General features: G+C 48.8%; 1 protein-coding gene across 2 annotated transcripts in view; it reads right to left on the reverse strand.

Annotated features, from left to right (window-relative positions):
- Window positions 1–23,610, reverse strand: part of USP11 (ubiquitin specific peptidase 11) — a 251,180-nt gene that overhangs the window by 156,587 nt on the left and 70,983 nt on the right. For both annotated transcript variants that reach the window (XM_033924282.1, XM_033924292.1), the window contains exons 7-8: window positions 6,729–6,828; window positions 5,937–6,110 (exon numbers count right to left, since the gene is read on the reverse strand). In XM_033924282.1, coding sequence (XP_033780173.1) covers window positions 5,937–6,110; window positions 6,729–6,828 — 274 coding nt within the window. The remainder of the gene's footprint in view (window positions 1–5,936; window positions 6,111–6,728; window positions 6,829–23,610) is intronic.

The raw sequence follows: 23,610 nt of genomic DNA on the forward strand, positions 1-23,610 counted from the left end.
ACCTGCTGGAGACTGAAAGAAGACTGAGGGAAATAGAGAAGGGAGTATAGTATATACTGTCCCACAGTTTTGGTTTCAGTCTCCACCTGCTGGTCATGATTGGATATATACCCATTCGTAAAGATTAACCTCTACTGGTCTGGAGAGTGCTAAAGAATACCTCCTTCTGTACTGTGTAAAACATAAGAGATAACAGGTATGCACATTTCCCTAAAGGTGACAGAGAATGAAAAAAAAAAATATTAAGAAATGATTTCTGCAAAAAGAACAAGCAAATAATAATCCTTTGACATCTCTTCATTGACCTATTTTGTTTCCCAAATGGTATATTATTCACTCACCACCATATATTTTTGGCCTACAATTTACCATCACAGACTACATGTTGTGACATTTCCATCCCTAGCGATGAACATGTCAGGGTTAAATCCTGCATAAAACCCATGCCCCGATACAAGAAACCAGTTGTGAGTGGTAACTCGGAGAGTGTAGAGCAGGGGTGCCCACACTTTTTTGGCTTGCAAGCTACTTTAAAAATGACCAAGTCAAAATGATCTACCAAAAATATACTAAACATATACCCCCCTCTTATACTGTGGTGCGCTAGCCGATTTAGCGTGCGCCCATTGTATTCTATGGACGTGTTAGCATTTAGTGCACGCTAAATCAGCTAGCGCGCCTTAGTTAAAGACCCCCATATTTATTTATATATATATCGAGTGCACCTCTTCTGTCCTCCAGACTTCGCTCCATTCCCCAACCAACATCTCTCTCTGTCCTTCCAGCTTTTCTTTCTCTCTCCTCCACCCCTATTGGCAACATGTCTCCCTCCTCTGTTCTGATCTTGCAACTCTTTGTTCTTCCTCAGGGTCTCTCCCCTTCTGTCCCATAGTCCAACATCTGCCCCCTCTCTTCTGCCTCCCCTTTGTTTCAGGTTTCTCCCTCTCTATCTTCCTTCTGCTAACATTTTGAGTCCTCCCACCTTTGGTCCAGGTCTTTGTGTCTCTCACTCTCTTTGTCTTCCCCTTCCCCAGGGCCTGGCATCTCTCTCTCCTCGGTTCAGAGTGTTTCAACCTCTCTAAGCCCTCTAGTAGTCCAGGATCTGCCTTATCTTCCCACTCGCTTTTTGTTCAAGGCTGCTTTCCTGCCCCTCCTCAAGGTCCTTTTGTCTCTTCTCTCTCCCCCCCCCCTCCCCGATCCAGCTTCTCTAAGGCAATCTCCCTCCTGCCGGGGCCCTCGCAACGGGCCCAATTTTACCCCGACGTGTGGGACCTTATCTCCGCTGCTTCCCTCAGACTGGATCATCGAGCTGCTTCCCTTAGACTAGATCCCTCACCTCCGTTCTTCCCTCTGGGCCTACCACAGTTGAAAATTCATTACGGCAGCCTGCAGAGCGAACGTAGCATGCTGCCATCAGCTTCTGTAGCAAGTTCCCTCTGCCGTGGTCCCGCACCTCCTCTGACGTTGGGGGCGGGACCGCGGCAGAGGGAACGTGCTACAGAGGCTGACGGCAATCTGCTATGTTCGCTCTGCAGGCTGCCATAATTCCACTACTTTAAAGGTGAGACAGCGACCAGGGGAATGCTAGGGAGAACATTGGCTCTGCGAGCTACTGGCGTTGCCTTTGCGATCGGCGTTTTGGGCACCCCTGGTGTAGAGGATAGGGCTGCCTATCCTGAGGGGCTTGAGCCCGACCATGAGCTGGAACCCATTGAGAAGCCAGAGCCTAGTAAGAGAATAAGCTCCCTTAGAAGCAATGTTTCTAGTGACCCGGGAGGGAGCCAGAGAGCACTCAAACCTGTGCCCCAGCCACGTAAGATGGGGTTTGGCCGTAACTTGTTAAAACAGCTCTCAAAGTCAGTAAAGCAGGCAGCAAATGAGGACCTAGCCGATAGGACTCTCCTGGCCAAGCAAAGGCAAGGACCCACCCAAGAACCCTTGGAATGGGAAGGTTCTGCAGTTCAGCATTCTACAGCGCTAACAGTCCCTGAGGAAAGCATGGACATAGTTGAAGGTGGAATACCTGAAGTTGAAAGTGTGGAACCCATGGACGTGAGTCTGGCAGTTGCTTGCCAATGATTTGAGTTTTCTTTTTGTGGAAATTTTGATGGGACAATTTTTGCAAAGAACTGTTTGTTTAGAAAAGTTATTTTTGTGTTGCACGGCAGTGGGGGCTGGGATGAAGAACAGTGCTGTAGCTGTGCTCAGCACTGATTAAGCTGCTCCACACCAGTTGTGACTAAGCCAGGAGAAAGCTGGTGTAAGTTGCTGTTTGTGCTTTGCTGTTGCTACATGAAAACCCAATGACTTTCAGAATTGGGGAGGGTTCCCCGAAGAGCTAGGGTTGGGTCTTTGTGGGTGCTTGTAAAAGCAGTTATAAAAGGGGGCCCAGCAATTCTGTGCCCAGTCTTCAAAGGCTGGAGAGTGAGTTGCTGCTACTTAAGGAAGCAAAGCCTACAACACTTCATTTTTTTCTAAAGATTGATTTGGGGGATTGTGTTGCAGAGAGCCTGGTGAAGAACAGGACTATTTTGGTAAAAGTCCAGGTCTGCAAGAAGACGTAGGAAAATGTTTTCTTTTGTTTGTGGGGGGGTTTTTCCTTTCTGGTTTGAAGCTGTGTGAAGCTGCCAGAATAGTGTCCGGGACTTGTGCTACTTACCTGGGACATAACTTTAGTTTACTTACTGGACTACATCTGGTTACTAGAAATGTTTTTTTGAAAAGAGAAAAGCCAGAGTAGCAGTTTTTATTTTTGTTTTTGTTAATTTTGATGAAATTAAACCATTGATAGTTATCTGAGTAGGTGTTGTCTTGTTATTGCTTATGGTGAAGCCAAAGAACCTGGTCACCGTTTAGGGTCTCCCCCATTGGGAGCCGCGCCAGGGACGTGCTGCCACCTGTTGCCGGTCCTCCGCAGGTTCCTAGCGGGTCCGGCAGGTGACAATGTCCCAACAACCAACACAATCAGAGATCCAAACGTCAAATGGAACCGTTCCCTCTGGTCAGATCACTACACTTACTCCTTCGAAGTCAACTGGACCAATAACAAAAGAACACCAATTACTCAAAAAATAACTTACTACTCACGCAAATACATCGACCCTACCATATTCTGGACAAAAGCAGACACCATAATCCAAGACTACACTCCCAAAGACTTCAACTCACAATGGAACCATCTAAGTACAGCAACCCTGGATGAACTAGCCCCAGAACAACCCAAAACCAGAATCCATAGAAAAATCAGACAAATGGTTCGACAATGAACTACTCCCACTCAAAAGGCAATGCAGACAACTAGAAAGAAAATGGAGAAAAAGCAACAAAGAATCCACAAAAACAGCATGGAGAATACTGAACCAAAAATACAAACAAAAACTGAAAGAAAAAAGAAAGACATATTACACAAAACAAATAGGAGAAGGACCCCAAGACACAAAAAAATCAAAATCAGTTAAACTTTTACACTCTTATTCAAATTTAAGCAATCGTTCTAATTGTAATAGATCCCAAAATATATAATCTTTATCTTGAAAGTTCCACAATTACATGAGAATTTCAAAAACAAAGTATTTTGGTAAATTTCAGAAGATATGGGCACCATTAACAGATTTTTGTAATGAATGATAAACTTTTCCCAAGATAAGATATTTGATTAGAGGGCAAATATGGGGGGGGGGCGTTATTTTTAGTATTTCATAATATATGATTATATCAATAGTTTCATTGTAATAGTACTTGTATGTAATATTGTGATGGGAGGGGAGGATTTTCTATTTAATAAGAATAGTTTAAATATTAGATTTATTACATAATATTCAAAATATTATAGAATATTAATTTGAAATGAAATGTTATACTTAAAGTGTTATATGAGAATTAATCAAGTGTGTATTTATAAGTTCATATGAGTTTATCTGCTACACTTGTTGTAATGTGCAAAAATGAATAAAGAATTTTAAAAAAACAAAAACAAAGTAGCCCTCAAAGCTAATACTCTAGATTTTAAAGCCAAACATTATTTCCGTCTCAATTGTGTAGATCTAGCTACATCAGGAAAAATCAATAATTTTGATCAACAAAATATTTAAGATGCACTTTCTATATTCACACTTGGACTTTTTCCCCACAAATCTTGGTGCAGCCAGTAATGAACATGGCGAAAGATTTCACCAGGACATTGCCACTATGGAAAAAAAGATATCAGGGCAACTGGAATCCATCAATGCTGGCTGACTATTGTTGGACACTGCAATGAGATGCACCAAACACTGAGTACAAACGAAAATCAACAGGAAAACACTTTTAGTCACGGCAAAATATCACAGTGTATCAGAAACTTTGTGCATTATAGCCAAATAAAGAAACAATCGTGTTTCTCAAAATTCCTACCTGATACAGCCAGTGGGAAATTATATTTGTGTTTATTTTGAAGGAGTCTATTATAATCACCAGTTTGTTTTAAAGAAGCAAAACCTTTGGAAAAATTTGTTGTCCAGTGGAACCTGTAGAGCTTTTCTAATAGTATATTTTTCAATATTTATATGTCCTCCCTGAAACTCTTCCAACTATCCCCCTTGGAAACACTTTACACTTACGCTGATGACATCCTTGTCCTCCTCGAGACCGACTCTAACCTCACCAATCTCTCTGAGAACATCTCTTCATGTATTTCGAACCTCCAATCTTGGGCCCTCACTGTACAAATGAAACTAAACGAGACCAAAACAAAACTACTTTGGCTCGGCCCAAAATCAGATCAGCTACCCACCCTCATCCCACTATCCTCTGGCACCACATTGCAGCTTGAGCACTCAAGCGAAGTTCTGGGCATCATCATTGATTCTACACTGTCCTTCAATGACCACCTTAACTCCCTAGTAAAAAAATGCTTTTTCAATCTTCACATGTTAAAGAAAGTGAGATCCTGCTTCCATCAACAACACTTTGCTGTCCTCATACAATCCATCATTCTTTCCAGACTGGATTACTGTAATTCCACCTACTTAAGCCTAACAAAGAAAAGCCTTCCTAGACTTCAACGGATTCAGAACACCACGGCTAAACTAATCTTCGCAAAAAGCAAATTTGACCACGTCTCCCCGCTTATGTCTAAGCTTCACTGGCTCCCAGTAATCCTTAGGGTCCACTACAAAAGCGCCTGCCTAACCTTCAAATCTCTACACGACATCCTTCCTCCCCTTTTTCCACTATCCTGGAACTCCTCGAATCCCAACACCACCAGATCCACTCAAAAATTCAAACTATCCTTCCCCTCTTTAAAAGGCATATCCCATTCAGGAAAATTAGGGATATCCATCGTCTTCAGGATCACCGAACTTTGGAACAGCTTTACTGCCCCACTTCGGAGTCTAGGCTCCCTCCAACTCTTCCGAAAACATTTGAAGACTTGGCTTTACTCTAAAATATAATTGACCTCTCCCTATTCAATATACTAAGTCCCTCTAAAATTTCTCTTTACCAAGTCCTTCTACTTTCGTTGGAGTTCCTTCTATATCTATTCCTGTAAACCGTGTCGAGCTCTACTTCTGTGGAGATGATGTGGTATACAAACTTAAGGTTTAGTTTAGTTTACTGCTAGATGCTAAAGCATACATGGTCTATGTGGGCTAAAGTGCTCTGTGCTCATTGAAGGCAATAAATATTGCCTCTGCAGCATTCCCAGATCTGACCAGTGAAGGGAGGATATTCCTGGTCTGGAAAACAAAAGTCAGACCCTTTATACTGCTTTATGCTGGACTGGTCCTAGTTTCTTAATTTTTGAGAGGCATGGGGGGGGGAATTTAAAAACACAAGAACATAGGGGAGAGCTTCATCCTAGGTGCCTTGCATATGAGATGTGCAGAAAAACAGGAGATATGAGATTGTGTTTGTCTGCAACAGTGCCCTCCAATTCTTCTCCACTAATGTGATACCTTGAACATTCGGGGAACCACGGAGTAATGATGACCAGACCACATCTGCTTGATGATATCTGCGTAGGCCTCTGCAATCTCCCCCTTCATGCCCAGTGGGTTACTGAAATTTAGCTCCTTGTGGTAACGGTTGTTCAAGAAGTATTCTGTCAGTGGAGGCACGTTACTCAGACACTGCAGGTAGAGAGGGGGAAAATCGCAGTTACTTAGGCACTGCAAGGTAAAAGAGGAAGGGGGCAGGCAGGACACTCCCAGACTTGGGAGTTGAAAGCAGGAGATCGTTGATATTCAGACACTGAGGGGAGATGCACAAGTAACTTTTTATTCAGATACTGTAGAGCAGGGGTGTCAAAGTTGGTCTTCGAGGGCCGCAATCCAGTCGGATTTTCAGGATTTCCCCAATGAATATGGTTGAGATCTATTTGCATGCACTGCTTTCATTGCTAATAGATCTCATGCATATTCATTGGGGAAATCCTGAAAACCCAACTGGATTGCAGCCCTCGAGGACCGACTTTGACACTCCTACTGTAGAGCAAGACAGATAAGAGGTGAAAGCAGGAGGTCCTTGATACTTAGGCACTTTATGGGGGAGACAGCAAGAGAGATAAGGGAGAGACTTTGAGAAACTACTACAATACACACACTGTAGGGAGGAAAGTAGGGCGGGGTTGTGAGAAAGGGAGACTTCCCTGATATATGAAACCTCTCTCATATCTAGGTTCATGTGGGTGTTTACTTGCATCTTTCGTTGTGTCTCTATCTGCTCATCAACCAGACACAGACACGCACCTGTAAGGCAGAATTCATAAAACAGGTATTGCCCAGGTTGGTGAGGCCGCAGATTCCTGGCTGTCCTCGGTATGTTTCATCCTCATCCAGGGAATTCCTCCTGAAAGAGGCAGTGATAAAGGTACCAGAGTTAATATGTATTTGACAATATCATCGAACATTAGGCCCTGCTTTAAGTCATGATAAAGTATTCTAAACAATGGCATGGTATGCTGCTTTAAAGGGACAGTGTAAAGGGTAGCAACTTCAAAACCCCATGTCCTCACAGGCTACAGAGGGGTAAATGGGATGGGACTTGTATACCGCTTTTTCTGTGTGGATCACACAATCAAAACGGTTTATATATTTTAGACAAGTACTTATTTTGCACCTGGGGCAATGAAGTGTTAAGTGACTTGCTCAGAGTCACAAGGAGCTGTGGTGGGATTTGAACTCACATTTCTGGGGCTGAGGCAGCTGCTCTAACTACTAGGTCACTCCACTTTACAGTAGGTGTTCTCAACTTAGACCTCAAGACACACATAACTAATCTGGCTCCGAGTAGAGAATGACACAGTGACAGAATTCATCACCATTCCTGTCCCAGTAGATAACTATGGGAAACAATCTCTAGGTCATTCTTTAAGGAGAGAGGGAAGAATCAAGAGTATGAATGGGCACAACCACTGAATTGAAGAATGCTGGTATAGAAGGACTGAAGTTGAGAGATAGACACTAAAGAATGACAGGATGGTTTCTCGCGGTTATTGGTTAATGGTGATGAATTCTGTCACCGTGTCAGTCTCTAGCTCTGAGGATAACCACAGCAAATATGTATGATACTGATTATAAATCAGCATATTCACTTAGGGTATCCAGAAAACCTGAAAGTCTGGGAGTCTCCCAAGGACAGGGTTGAGAACCAGAAAGATACACCCAGTTCTTGCTGCTTCAAAAGGATTTTGATCATAAAGGTGGTGCTTTTAATTATTCTTCCCAACCCAAAGAAATGTTGGAAAAATTATGAAATTATATCAGTCTGCTGCTGAAGACAAAAACTCTGAAATAAATAAATTGGAGGGGGGGGGGACGACGACGATTAAAGTAAAAAAAAAAAAAAAAATAGACCACATCTGATCAGAGGTTCCAAAGAAAAAAGTCCACCAAAAATGGCCCAGTGTATAACATTGGGAGAATGCTGTAGTACAGACATACTGAAAAGCACAGTTACTTACCGTAACAGGTGTTATCCAGGGACAGCAGGCATATATTCTCACATGTGGGTGACGTCATCTACGGAGCCCCAGCGCGGACAGCTTTTCAAGCAAACTTGCTAGAAGTTTCAAGTTTGCACACTGCACCACGCATGTGCTAGCCTTCCTGCCACTAGAGGGCGCATCCCCACCTCGTGGTCCTCAGTGCCATAACATAGCAAAGAAAGCCATCCCCGGGGAGGTGGGCGGGTTGTGAGAATATATGCCTGCTGTCCCTGGATAACACCTGTTACGGTAAGTAACTGTGCTTTATCCCAGGACAAGCAGGCATGATATTCTCACATGTGGGTGACCTCCAAGCCAACCAAAAAAGGGCAGGTGGGAGGATGGCAACTATGAAAACAAATTACGTAACACCGACTGGCCAAACCGGCCGTCGCTTCTGGACAAAGTATCCAGACAGTAGTGGGAGGTGAACGTATGAACCGAAGACCAAGTGGCAGCTTTACAAATCTCCTCCATAGGTGTAGATCGGAGGAAAGCCACCGAAGCTGCCATCGCCCGGACTTTATGACCCGTAACGCGACCCGCAAGCGGGAGACCAGCCTGAGCGTAGCAAAAAGAAATGCAAGCAGCTAACCAGTTGGACAAGGTGCGCTTTGAAACCGGGTGTCCCAAACGATTAGGATCAAAGGACAAAAATAATTGAGGAACCTTCCGATAAGACTTGGAGCGTTGGAGATAAAAGGCCAACGCCCTCTTACAGTCAAGCGTATGAAGCGCCACTTCACCAGGATGAGAATGGGGCTTCGGAAAAAACACCGGAAGGACAATAGACTGATTGAGGTGGAAATCAGACACAACCTTAGGTAAAAATTTGGGATGGGTGCGAAGAACCACCTTATCATGATGAAAGACCGTGAAAGGAGGATCCGCAACCAAAGACTGTAACTCACTGATTCGGCGAGCAGATGTGAGTGCAATCAAAAAGACTACTTTCCAAGTAAGAAACTTAAGATGCGACTTGTCGATGGGTTCAAAGGGAGGCTTCATAAGCTGAGCCAAGACCACATTAAGATCCCACACCACTGGAGGAGGTTTCAGAGGAGGATGGATATTCACTAGCCCCTTCATGAAACGTGTCACCAGAGGATGAAGAGAGAGAGAACGACCCTCAAGATGCCGATGGAATGCTGCAATGGCACTGAGATGCACCCGAATGGAAGTCGTTTTCAGGCCAGACTCAGACAAATGCAAAAGATATTCCAGAATCGAAGCCACAGGCACCGAATCTGGTCGCAGACTATTCAAAGAACACCAGGATGTAAACCTGGTCCATTTCTGAGTATAGCAAAGCCGAGTCGAGACCTTACGCGAGGCCTCCAAAACGTCCCTCACGGCCCGAGAGACCGGAAACGAAGTCAAAGGGAGAGAAACCAAGCAGTCAGATGTAAAGACTGAAGATTGGGATGCAACAGCGAACCCCGACTCTGAGACAGCAGAGAGGGAAACACCGGTAGAAGCAGAGGTTCCCTGGTACTGAGTTGAAGAAGTAGGGAGAACCAGGGCTGCCTTGGCCACCGAGGTGCAATGAGGATCATGGAGGCTCCGGTCGATCTGAGATGAACCAGTGTTCTCAAAATCAGAGGGAACGGCGGAAACGCATAAAGGAACCTCCCCTCCCATTCGAGGAGGAAGGCATCCGCTTCGAGACGATCCGGAGTGTAGATCCGAGAGCAATAGAGAGGTAACTTGCGATTCTCCGGAGAGGCAAACAGGTCCACTTGAGGAGTTCCCCAGCGGTCGAAAACCTCGCGAAGTACTCGGGAGTTCAGAGACCATTCGTGCGGCTGGAGAAGACGACTGAGTCTGTCTGCCAGCTGGTTCTGCTCTCCCTGAATGTAGACCGCCCGTAGGAATATATTCTGGGAAATTGCCCAGTCCCAAAGACGGAGAGCCTCTCGGCATAGAGGCCAAGAGCCCGTACCCCCCTGTTTGTTGACATAGTACATCGCTACCTGATTGTCCGTCCGCACGAGTACTACCTGGTCGTGCAGCAGGTGGACAAAAGCTCGCGCAGCCAGAAAAATGGCGCGAAGCTCCAGCACATTGATGTGGCACCGACGGTCCTGGACCGACCACAGACCCTGCGTCCTCAGACCGTCCAGGTGCGCTCCCCACGCGTACTCGGAAGAGTCCGTCGTCAAGACCTTGGTGTGAGGAGGAACGCGAAACAGCAAACCCCCTGACAAAGTGGAAGAGTCGGTCCACCAACGGAGCGATCGACGTAAACAAGGAGTTACTGATATCCGGGAAGACACCGGATCGCGATCCTGGCGCCACTGCGACGCCAGAGTCCATTGCGCGATTCTCAGGTGCAAACGAGCGAACGGCGTGACGTGAACCGTCGACGCCATGTGACCCAGCAAAACCATCATGTGCTGGGCCGGCACCTGCGATTGCCCTCGACAATGGCGACTCCACCGAAGCAGAGTCTCCCGCCGGGGCGGGGGGAGAAAAGCGCGAAGGCGAACCGTGTCCAGCACGGCTCCAATGAACTGGAGAGACTGCGCCGGACGCAATTGGGACTTTGGGAAGTTCACTTCGAACCCCAGGTCCTGTAAAAGACTGATAGTCTGTCGGGTCGCTAAGATAACCCCCTCCCTGGACGGGGCTTTGATCAGCCAATCGTCCAGATAGGGAAAGACCTGTAACCCCCGCGAGCGCAGGGCCGCCGCCACCACCACCATACACTTGGTGAATACCCGAGGGGAGGATGCCAGCCCGAAGGGAAGAACCCGATACTGCAGGTGCAAATCCCCGACCTGAAAACGCAAGAACCTGCGGTAAGCGGGATGCACCGGAACATGGGTGTAAGCTTCCTTCAAGTCCAGGGAGCACATCCAATCCCCCTCCTCCAAAAGAGGGTAGAGAACCGGAAGCGATAACATACGGAACTTCTCCCGGACCAGGAACTTGTTGAGCTTCCGGAGGTCCAAAATGGGGCGCAAGTCCCCGGTCTTTTTTGGGACCAAAAAGTAACGGGAGTAAAACCCCAGGCCCATCTGATCTCGAGGTACCACCTCGACCGCTCTGAGACTCAACAAGGCCCTGGCTTCCTCCAGGAGAAGGGCCAGCTGGTTCCGATTGGGAGGGCAAGCCCCGGGGGGCAAGTCCGGAGGCGGACAGGAGAAGTTTAGTGAATAGCCGTCTGAGATTATCCGGAGCACCCATGCGTCCGACGTGATCGCCGACCATGCCCCGGCAAAGGCCGTCAGCCGACCCCCGATGGGGAGGGGGTGGCTCGATATTGCGGTGAGGGCCCGCCCCCAACCGCCTATCCCGTCAAAAGGACGGCGCGGCCTTGGCGGCCCCCTGCGCGGCAGGTTTAGAGGGGCCGCCTCTACTCTGCTGGGGCTGTCTTCGAGGGGGCGGTCTGGAGAAGGCCGGTGTGGACTTCTGAGGGTATCTCCTCGGAGGCTGCCTGAAGGGACGCTGGGCAGGCGCCTTAGGCTTCGGCTTCACCAGGGAGGCCAGGGAGCGTTCCTGTTTGGAAAGTCGCTCCGTCGCCGCATCCAAAGTGTCATCAAACAATTCCACGCCAACGCAAGGCAAATTAGCCAGGCGTTCCTGCAAATTGGACTCCATTTCGAGGGTACGAAGCCACGCCAGCCGGCGCATGGCCACTGCACAGGCGGACACCCTCGAGGCGAGTTCAAATGCATCATAAACCGCGTGGAATAAATATAGGCGCAGCTGGGTCAGGTTGGAACTAAAGGTGGCGAACCGGTCCCTATGCGACTCAGGCATCACCTCACGAAAGGAGGGGAGGTCCTTCACCATCGTACGGAGGAAGGAAGAGTACGAGAAGGCATAGTTCAGGACCCTGGTAGCCATCAGAGAGTTCGCATAGAGACGGCGCCCAAATTTGTCAAGGGTCCGGCCCTCCCTACTAGGCGGGACCGTCGCCGAGACCCGGGAAGGCTGAGATTTCTTGACAGCCGATTCCACCAGGAGCGAAGTATGGGAAAGTTGGCCCTTCTCAAACCCCTTGATGGGAAGGGTGCGATACTTAGACTCCATTTTGGCGGGGACCACAGCGACCGTCAAAGGAGCCTCAAGATTCCTCAGAAAGGTCTGACAGAGGACCTTGTTAATTGGAAGGCGCGGCGACTCCCTGGGGGGGGCAGGAAGATCCTGCTCCTCCAAAAACTCCTTGGTGTAAGTGGACCCTTCAGACAAGTCAACACCCAAAGCCGCAGCCATATCCTGCACAAACCTCGTAAAGGATGAGGGTTTAGCAGGAGGAGAGGGAGACCGAGACTTCCCGGCAGAGCCGAAGGGAGAGGCCTGGTTGGAGTACCTGGGCTCCCTACCCGACCCCGACCCCAACGAGGCACAGTCCTGCGACCTCGACGGAGTCGGAGACCGGGTGCGCCTGGAGGAACCCCTCGGGGATCCCCCCGGGGTCCGAGGCACCGAGGCCCGCCCCTTCGGCCCGGGCGAGGAAGCCCGAGAGCTCTCCCTGGCCGGAGACCGGAACAAAATGGGGTTATCGACACGCAAATCCCGAACTTGCAAGGCACCGCCCCCGGCCGGTGACGAGCGACCACGCCGCCGAGGCGAGGTCCGAGACCGCTTAGCCTTCCTCGGCCTGCGCCTCGCTCGAGACCTGCCCGAGGGAGATGAACCCCTCGAGGACCCCGAGGACGAAGACGAAAGTCTTCGTACTCGGCGCCCCTTGTCCTTCGGGCGCACACTACGCTCCGGCGGATCTCGCGAAGCCGGGTCCGAGGGAACCACCGAGGTCGAGGCCGTGGGCGCCTCGGGAGCCGAGGCCCCGGTACCCGAGACCGAGGTCGCCAACTGCGGGGCCACCGGGGCCGAAGCCTCCGAAGCCGAAGCTGCCGAGGCCGAAGCCTGGTGCAGCTGGTCAATGGCCCCGGTGAGCTCCGAGGCGATTAACGCCCGGAGCAATTCCTGGAACACGGGGATTGACATCCCCTGCGGCAAGACCTGCCGCTGCTCCTCAGAGGGCGACCTCGGTCTCGAGTATTCCCTCGGGGCAGCGGACGCTGGCAACTTGGGCTTCACTGAGGCGGGCCCACCCGCCGACGAGCCCGAGGATGGCTTCTTGGATGGAGCTGAGGAGGGAAGCGGAGACTTACCCGAGGCCTTGGAAGAGGGCAGCTGCTTCGAAGGCACCGAAGCCCGAGGCAAAGCCGACGGTCCCGAAGCTGAGGCCGAGGCCGATGTCGAGGCCGAGGTCAAGGCCGGGGCCGAAGCCGAGGCCGAACTCGAGGCCTTCCCCGGCGGGGACTCCACAGAGAAAAGTTCCGCCATGCGGGCCTTGCGGCGTTTAAGTGCCCGCTTCTGAAAGGTGGCACACTTATCGCAGGATGCCGTCGGGTGTTGGGGCCCCAAACACCGCAAACAGCACCTGTGCGGGTCAGTAATCGAAAGGAGTCTTTCACAGCGCCCGCACTTTTTAAAGCCCGTTACGGGCCGGGACATGGGCCCACAAGAGAGCCGGGAACAAGCGAGGTTCCTCGGCCACGGCTACCGGGAGCCCCCGGTAGTAACGGATACGAAAGATTTTAGTTTTTTTTTTTTTTTTTTTTTGAAAAAGAAAGAAACAAAGTAAGAAAGAGACGAAAAAACGCAGCGACCGTGCGAAAAACCCTACACAGCCGCGGCGACAGAAGGCACAATTAGCACAAATTCTCCACAGGGCTTCTGGCTCCGCGGATGAAAAAGAACTGAGGACCACGAGGTGGGGATGCGCCCTCTAGTGGCAGGAAGGCTAGCACATGCGTGGTGCAGTGTGCAAACTTGAAACTTCTAGCAAGTTTGCTTGAAAAGCTGTCCGCGCTGGGGCTCCGTAGATGACGTCACCCACATGTGAGAATATCATGCCTGCTTGTCCTGGGATAACAGTGGTTAAGAAATTGTTCCTTCCCAACTGCCCCATCCTTCCCTCTTGTCACAGACCTTGTATAATAATTCCATAAAGCACACTTTCCCTACTACGTTCACCCCTCCTCCTCACCACACCCTATCACAACTGAGAAGGCTGTTAGGGGCAGATTCTGCAAACGGTGCCGTAATTGGCGGCAGGCTACAAAATTGGTGCCAATTGTGTGTCAATCACGCTACGCTGTTTGTAGAACCGTGGCTCCTGTTAAAGGTAGATGCCAGTAATCTAGACCAGGTTTTTAAAGGTCTACATTACAGGTGCATACCTTAGACAGAGAATCATGCTTAACAGTGCCTAAGGTCATTTCTGGCCTAAACCACGCCTACTTTGACCTTATGTGCCTCTGTAGACAAGATTCAGATGCTCCTTTTGTAGGCACCTACATTTTTTTTAAATGAAGTTTTGTTTTCTAATCGGCACAATTAGTGCGCCGATTAAAACAATTAAGTTAGGTGGAGGAAGGGCATCTACCACTGCCTAACTTACAGCGCCATTTGCAGAATCTGCCCCTTTGTGATTCACCTGCACATTTTGTTTGTTGCAAATTTTACTTTGAAATCCAGTGACTATCTCCTAGTGCTGAAGACACATGGCAGAATCCGCTGCCTTGGGATAGTAGCATCCTCTGGTTAAACTGTAAAATCCATCCTTTAAAATCTGTTGACTTTGACATCTAATTGTTTGATGTTTTCAGGCATCATTTTACTATTCATTCTAAAGCAATGGAATATTTGGGAATGGCTCTTTTTAAGCTGTTCCCTCCCCAGAGTTTACCTCCACAAAGAAACAGAGATTCAAAGATTAGGTTCTTACCTTGATAATACCTTTACCAATAGATATGGATGGTATGTTCAACCATAGGGGCATACTGCAGAAGATGTCAATCACAGCTTTTCAATTCCTTCTCCTTCTCCACAAGTCTTTCCCTTAACAAACTCCTTAAAAATACTCGGAGTGACTCTCGACCGCAACCTTACCTTCGAAGCTCACACCGACCTTCTGGTCAAAAAAGGCTTCGCCACCTTATGGAAGCTAAGATCCATCAGAAAATACTTTGACGCCCCCTCATTCCGCCTACTTGTGCAATCCTCCATCTTAAGTCTAGTCGACTACTGCAACATCATCTACCTAGGATCTTTCAAAAAAACCACACAAAGATTGCGAATTATTCAAAACACGGCAATCTGACTGATCTTCGGACTAAAAAAATGGGAACATTCCGAGCGATTTGGGCTCCGGTCTGGGACAATTTGTCTCCGGGTGCCCGAAGTGCTCTTCTGAATTTCTGACACTGGAGTGCTTGGGGGGGGTGAGGGGTGGGGGGGGGTTTGGAGGGTGGGTTGTTCTTGGCTTTTGATGAGTATCTTTTGTCTCCGCACAGAAACAACGCGGTAGACCCTTTTTGTCTTGGGTTTTGCTTTGTTTCTGGTTCTTTGTATTCCGATTGTGGTTTACTTCTTTGTATTCTTCTTTTCTTAATAAAAGAAATATTAAAAAAAAAAAAAAAAAAAAAAAAAAAATGGGAACACATAACTCCCTACAACACAAACTTCACTGGCTACCCCTAGAAGCAAGAGTGCTATTCAAATTTGCCTGTTTCTGCTACAAATCCATCCTTGGCTCGGCCCCCCTATACTTAGTACCCCATTTTATCCTAGACCGCCCATCCAAACTCACACGTAGAACCCACCTGTTTAGCTACCCTACCCTAAGGACCTGCCGTTACAAAAGATATCTACATAGAACTCTTGCCTTCCAAGCAGGTCATCACAATAACTGGCTGGCCCACATCATCTCATGCACTGCATCCTACTTAAACTTCAGGAAGCTACTAAAAACTAATCTTTTCACCCGATTCATACTCTAAGACCCTATGCTCACCCTGGCCCCTTCTATCTCTCTTTGTCCTTTACGCAGATTGTCTTGACCTTCTTCCCTGTACCATTTCATTGCCATAATTGTACCCATCTTTCTTTCTGTTTGTACCATTTTTTCTCTCTGTTGTACCATTTTGTCTCTGCCACCTAATTTTCTCTGATTGTAACATTGTACCATTTTCGCTGATTGTCCAGCCCTTCTTCGTTGTAAACCGCCTAGAACTACTATGGCTTTGGTGGTATATAAGAAATAAAATTATTATTATTATTATTACTACTGCCTCCTTCAGAAAGTTGGTGATAGTCTTACAGAAGACAGAATAAGGAGGGATATTGGGAATTTCCCGAAACCAGATGTCTGATCTGCTTAGATGACGTTAAAATAATCAATGAAGAAACAGTAATGTAGTTAAAATATTAACAAGCCTCTGACATGAACAATGAATCCAAGAAAATACAAGTTAAGCAAGAAACAAACAGCCTCAACATTTATGGTGCTCAACTATTCCTCCCTTGTAATCTTAAATACAGTCTCTTCCTAATCCAAGAGTCTGAAATCTTAGCTACGGAGATGACCATTAAGCTTGAGACAGAAAGAAGACACATTAATTGCTGGCCTTGGGGTTCAGCATACCATCCCCATCTACTGGAAAAGATATTAAGGTAAGAACCTAATCTCTTTATTCCAGTGCAATAGGGATGGTATGCTGAACCATAGGGACGTAGCTAAGCAGTACCCAAACTCAATGGTGGGAAAGATAAGCCTGCTTGTAGTAGAGGACCTGAAAGAGGCATCCGCCTATGCCGCTAAGTTCACCCAGTAACCCAGTAGAATTTGGTGAAGGTATAAAGGGAGGACTAGATTGTTGATCTACAAATCTCCTTGGGTAGGATTACCTGAGCTTCCACCCAAGAGGAAGTCACTCCTCTTGTTGAATGTGCTTTCACGGAGACAGGCGGCTGTTTGCCGCAACCGATGTATGCAGAGGATATCGCTTTACAAATCTATCTAGAGATGGTGGCCTTGAAAGTGGGTTTGCCTGGTCTTGCTTAATTGGTTAACACAAAAAGACGGTCTGCAAGATCAAAACTGGTCACCTCCAGGTAATACAAGAGAACTTTCCGGATGTCCAAAACCTTTAAGGCCTTATCTTTCTTCTTGGATCCTGTGGTATGAAATGTTGACAGTGTAACCTACTGGTTAACATGAAACGCTGATATGACTTTCAGTAAGAAGGTCACTTCCGTTTGTGACCCTGAAAACAGCTCTCCGCATGACAGTGCCTGCAATTCTGAGACTTTCCTGGCTAATGTAATAGCAACCAAGATGACTGCTTTGACTGATAGATCAACGAAGAAGGCTTCCTCTAAGGGCCCTGCTGAGTCCTTCTAAGACAATATTAAGATTCCAGACTGTAAAAGGGTCTTGAATCGGCAACCGTAGTTTCAGGGCACCTTTCAAGAACCTATGTCCAGATGGGCCGCTAGTGAAGATCTCTTCTCTTGTTCCCTGAAACATGAGCACCCTGCTACTTGAATTTTAATGGACACCACTGCCAATCCTTTGTCAATACCCTCTTGGAGGAACGCCAGTATTGACAAGATGGGGCTTTACCCAGCTCTAACTTTTCTCTGCTGCACCAGCGCAGAAACATCTCCCATGCCTTAGCATATGCAGAAACCGTTGTTGGCTTTTTGACTCTAAGGAGAACAGAAATGACTACTTCTGAATACCCTTTTTGGACTAGTGCTGCATGCTCAAGAACCATGTCGTTAAGATCAAATTGTCCTAAATGTTCTAGGGCAGGGCTCCCCAAGTCCGGTCCTCAAGATCTACTGTCAGGCTAGGTTTTCAGGATATCCACAATGAATATGCATGAGAGAGACATTTGTATATGAAGAAGACAGTGCAGGCAAATCTCTCTCATGCATATTCAATGAGGATATCCTGAAAACCTGGCCTGCCAGTAGATCTAGAGGACCGGACTTGGGCAGCCCTGATGTAGGGTAATCAGCTCCTATGAGAGCAAGTTTGAATGTGCCTTGAGTCTGAGACTTTGCTCCTTCTGCAGGCATACAAAATCCATGAGCACCTGGGCCAATCTGGTGCTACAAGAACTACCATTCCCGGGTGATTTGCTATTTGGCAGATCACCTGGCCTACCACGGGTCAGGGCAGGAACACATACCGTAGCCCGGTCTCTGGCTATGGTTGAACTAGGGCATCTTATCTCTGCACTTCCAGGTTTAGATCGTCAGCTGAATAACCAGTTGCCTTTTTGTTTTTTGTAGACACCATGAAGTCAAATGTCAGACAACCCCCATCGTCTCACAATGGCCTGGAATGCCAGCAAGAACAATGACCCAGTCTCCCAGGTCTAATGTCTGTATACTGAGATAATCCACTTGAATACTGTCTACCCTGGCCACGTGCGCTGCAGAGATCACCTGCAGATGTACTTCTGCCCAACAGAACAATGCTTTCACCTCCAGCTGAATCGGAGTGCTACTGGTGCCTCCCTGTCTGTTGACATAGATCACTGCAGTGGCATTGTCAGAGAAGACAGACTGCTTTGCCCTCCAGCAAAGACTGCAGTCGGTGCAGTGCCAGACGAACAGCTCATAGACCTTTTCCACTGAGACAGTCCATTGTCCTTGAACTGGGTGACCTTTACAATCAGCCCATCAGCTAGCATCCATCATTAGGATGACCCAGTAATCGAACTAGAATTGGATTTCCTTTGCTAGGGACTGTGGGCAGAGCCAACAGCTCATGCTGCTTCTGGCTGCCGCTGTCCAAGGGAGTGGAACTTACGGGGAGTCTCCAACAAGCAACCAACGAGATAACAATGCATCCTGGAGGGGGCACATGTGCATCTTTGGCCAAGGTACCACCCCTACCGTGGCCACCCATCAACCCAAGGACTTGAAGGTAACGCAGTAGGCGTTGACATGACCAGCAGGTCTGTAATTTGATCATAAAGCTTCTGTTTGTGTGCATATGGAAGAAAGACTCAGTCTTCTGCCATGTTGAATAAGATCCTCGGATATTCCAGGGATAGTGCTGGAACTAGGTGAATCTTTCAAAAGTTCACAATCCAGCCCAGATTCTAATGTCTAACTGCCGCTACTGCATTTTCTCCTTCCGCTTGGGATGGTGCTCTGATGAGCCAAACGTCCAAAGTACGGGTGCACTTGACAACCAGCATTCTGAACCATTCCCTGACCAGAAACTTGTTCAGAGCACGGAGGTCCAGGATCGGGCGCAGATCCCCCATCTTCTTGGGTACCAGAAAGTACCAGGAATAAAAACCGGTGTTTCTCTGGTCCGGTGGAACCTCCTCGATCGCCCGGAAGCAAAGAAGGGCTCGAGCCTCCTGAAGAAGGAGAGACAGCTGAGACTGAGCAGCAGGAAACTCTCTTGGAGGCATGTCCGGGGGCACTTGACTGAAATGAAGGGAGTACCCATTTCGGATGATAGACAGCACCCAACTGTCGGTGGTAAGACTCTGCCACTGGAAATAGAAATGATGGAGGCGACCCCTGATGGGAAAGGCCCCATGAGGAAGGGAGCCCCAAGGCTCGTACTGGGATTGTCAAAAAGATGGCCCGGGCTTAGCCGGGGCCGGCGGCTGGGCCTTAGCCTGACGTTGCTGCTGCGGCCGTTTTGAAGGAGGCCGAGAGAAGGCAGGGGTGGACTTTTGTGGATACCTCCGGAGAAGCATTTTATAAGGTCGAGCCGGAGGAACCTTCGGTTTAGGTTTCACCAGAGAGGCGAAGGACCGCTCGTGGTCCGAGAGGCGCTTTGTGGCGGCCTCGATGGAATCATCGAAGAGCTCATGACCCACACACGGGAGATTGGCAAGACGATCCTGTAGATTGGGATCCATATCCACAATCCAGAGCCAAGCGAGGCGACGCATGGCGATCGCAAAGGCTGTAACTCTTGAGGACAACTCAAAGGCGTCGTAAGAGGCCTGAAACATGTACAGGCGGAGCTGGGAGAGAGTCTCTTCAAGGAGACGAAACTCCTGATGCCGAGGCTCTGGCACGACCTCTCGGAACGAATGGAGGGCATCCACACAGAACTGGAGGTAGGACGTGAAGATAAAATTGTAGTTAAGGACATGGTTCGCCATCATCAAATTCTGATAGAGGCGGCGACCAAATTTATCCATTGTACGGCCCTCCCTGCCCGGGGGGACGGCAGCATAAACCTTCAAGGGGTTAGACTTCTTCAAGGAAGACTCAACCAAGGATTGGTGGAAAAGCTGAGCACTTTCAAACCCTTTCACCGGGATTGTTTGATAACAGGACTCCAACTTGGAGGGAATAGCCGTGACTGCATATGGTGTCTCCAGGTTCCGGAGAAATATCTGCCGGAGAACCTGATGCCAAGGAAGGCGAAGCGCCTCACGAGGCGGACGGTCAACTCCCATTTCCGCCAGGTATTCCTGGGTAAAGCGGGAGTCGGACTGAAGATCCAAGTTCAAAGCTCTGCCCATGTCAGAGAGAAAAGGAGGAGGTCTGAGAAGAAGATTCATCTTCCGGAGGAGACTCCGACCGGGACCTGGATGCAGCCGAGAAAGAGGGAGAATAATAAGCCGGGGCCTCAGAGTCCCATGAACGGGAGACCGAAGAGGTTCGACTAAGGCGTCTAGGGGGCATTGAGGAATGGGGGAAGACCTCGGGGTCCGAGGGATCCGCTGGCGAAGCCCCGGAGAAGAAGGGGTAAAGGAGAATTCCCTAACCGGCTTCGAAGCAGGCCCCTTAGAGGCCGGCAATTGCCTTGATGGCGAACATACACTAGAGTCCAACTCGAGGACAATCATGTGTCTGGATGGCCTCAAGGTTGGAGACCTGCCCCGACAGGGCGGGGAAGACCGGGGTCTTTTAGAAGAGGCGAGCCTCGCCGCAGTAGCGGGGAAAAAACGGGCCCCTGGCCTGGACCCCCGAAAGGTCACCGGCAACTCAAGGGACGAAGAATCACTCGAGGGAACCCGACAAGTCTTACGGGTGAGGACTCGAGAGACAAGGGGACGCTCAAGCTGGTCAGATCGCGACTGGGTCGAGACCGAAGTCAAAGGTGTCGAAATCGGGACTAATTGGCTCATCACCGAGGAAAGCTGTGTGGTAATAATAACCTTAAGCATGTCCTCGAACATAGCCACCGAGACCATAGGTAGGTGACTCGGAGGTGCAGCAGAGCGCTCCTTCGGGGGTGACCTCGAGGAAGAGTATTCCCTACTGAGGAGGCACACTTAGAGTGATGTCTCGAAGATGTTGACGAGGCGGCACTGACATGAGACTCCGAGGTAGGCATGTTTGCTGGCACATCTGAGGAGGAAAGAGGAGACTTACCCGAGGCCAGAGTAGCAGGAGGGGCCAAGGCCAGAATCTACCTCGAGGCCTGTCCCGCAGGATCAATGGAGCCAAAGAGTTGAAGAATCTTAGCCACCCTGTGACGAAGAGCCTGCGGTTGCAAAGTCGCAGAACGGGGACACGACTCAGCACGGTGCTCAGCACCCAGGCACTCCACACACCAACGATGAGGATCGGTGATGGAGATAACCCGGTTGCACTTAGTAAAGTTTTTAAAGCTGGAACGAGGCCGGGACATAAGAAAACAAGACAGCCGCGGCCCTGCGAGGCCAGGCGGCTAGAGAAAGACCGGGAACCCGGTCAAAATTATACGAACTGGAAAAAATGAAATGAAAGACGCGAGCACAGTGACTCAACAGGAACTAACCAAACAAGCAGTGGTGCTAGAGGCACAACGATATCGCGCAAAGCAAGGGAGCAGTGCTTTTGGCTCCGCGGAAAACATAGAACTGAGAACACGCTGAGGAGACGCATGTCCTAGGCAGGGAGGGAGGGGCCCGGCCAATCGCAAGCCTGAAGGTTTTCGTGCAAGCCTGCTTGCGAAAACGTCCACTAGAGGGCTCCGTCGATGACGTCACCCACATGTAGAGAATACACTGTCTGCTTGTCCTGGGATAACATGCTCACTGAACACTGGATTCCGAAGCGCCTGAACATCCACATGGTAGTGTCTGACAAAGGAATGCAAGGAAGACCAAACAGCAGCCTTATAAATGTCCACAGGAGGCACTAGTGAAGACTCAGCCCAAGAAGCTACCTGACCCCTAGTGGAATAAGCCTTGAGAAAATCCAGAACAGGCTTCTTCTGAAGAAGGTATGTAGAAGTAATAGTCTCCTTGATCCAGCGCACAATGGTAGCCTTGGAAGTGCCATCCCCCTTACGAGGACCAACTAATAGGACAAAGAGATGATCTGACTTTCTGAACTCCTGGGTCCTTTGGACATAAGAGCAAAGAACCCGAGAAATATCCAATTTACACAACTAATTCTGCTCTGCAGTTCTGTCCCAAAAACCCAACACCGGGAGGACCACTGACTGATTAACATGAAATAGAGAAACTACCTTAGGCAGAAAGGAAGGAACAGTCCGCAAAATAACCCGCTCCCTAGAAAACTCCAGGAATGGAGACCTACAAGAGAAAGCCTGCAACTCAGAAACACGTTACAGAGCAATGGTCAGACCACACTTAGAATATTGTGTCCAACACTGGTCTCCATACCTAAGAAGGATATCACTCTGCTGGAGAGGGTGCAGAGGAGAGCCACGAAACTAGTCAAAGGTATGGAGAATTTGAGCTACAAAGAACACCTCAGAAAACTGGGACTGTTCACCCTCGAAAAGAGAAGATTGAGAGGGGATTTGATAGAGACTTTTAAAATATTAAAAGGATTTGACATAATAGACCGGGAAGAAGCATTACTGACATTTTCAGATGTGACACGGACAAGAGGTCATAGCCTGAAACTGTGTGGCAGCAGGTTCAAGACAAATGTCAGGAAGTTCTGTTTCACACAGCGAGTGGTGAGCGCTTGGAATGTTCTCCCAGAGGAGCTTGTGGCAGAGACTAGTGTACAGGGTTTCAAGCACAAGTTGGATGCACACCTTCTTGCAAATCATATCGGGGGATACGGGAAATCCGGGTCTCCAACAGGGAGCACCTAACTGGGCCTCCGCGTGTGCGGATCGCCGGACTAGATGGACCTAGGTCTGATCTGGTGAAGACGTTTCTTATGTTCTTATCACCGTCCACTGTGGCTGATCCAGACTAACCTCTTGGTCTAGATGAGAGGTCTGGAGCCACCAACGAAGTTTGCAGCGAGCCAAGCCTCTCAGAGGAACAGGAAGATCCAGACTGTGCCTCTGGGGCAACCACCTCCAAAGAAGAGCATACTGAAGCGGATGCATGTGGGCCTAAGCCCACATCACCACGACGAGGGATGCCGCCATCGACCCCCAAGACTTGGAGAAAATCCTGCGCTCAAGGACACTGGGATGCCATAAGCAGGCGAATTTGAGATTGCAATTTGCTTACCTGGGCCTCTGGGAAAAAGACCTTGCCCAAGGAGGTGTTGAAGAAAACTCCAAGGTGCTCCGGGCGCTGAGATGGGGGTCAACTGACTTTTGGAAAGGTTGACCACCCAGCTCAGTGACTGCAGGAACTCCACCACCTGAGCCATGACCCGAGTGCTCTCCTGCAATGACTTCGCTCGAATCAACCAGTCGTCCAGGTAGGGATGAACTAGAATGCCCTCTTTGCCCAATGCCACCGCAGCTATCACCATAACCTTGGTAAATGTCTGCGGAGCCATGGCCAGACCAAAAGGAAGCACACAGAACTGAAGTGCTGACACAAAATCTTAAAGCGAAGGAAACGCTGATGGGAGGCCCCGATTGGAACATGCAAGTAAGCCTCCGTCAAATCGAGGTCAGAAACTCCCCCGGCAGAACCGCC

This window comes from Geotrypetes seraphini, chromosome 1 (assembly GCF_902459505.1).
Source record: "Geotrypetes seraphini chromosome 1, aGeoSer1.1, whole genome shotgun sequence".
Lineage (NCBI taxonomy): Eukaryota > Metazoa > Chordata > Amphibia > Gymnophiona > Dermophiidae > Geotrypetes > Geotrypetes seraphini.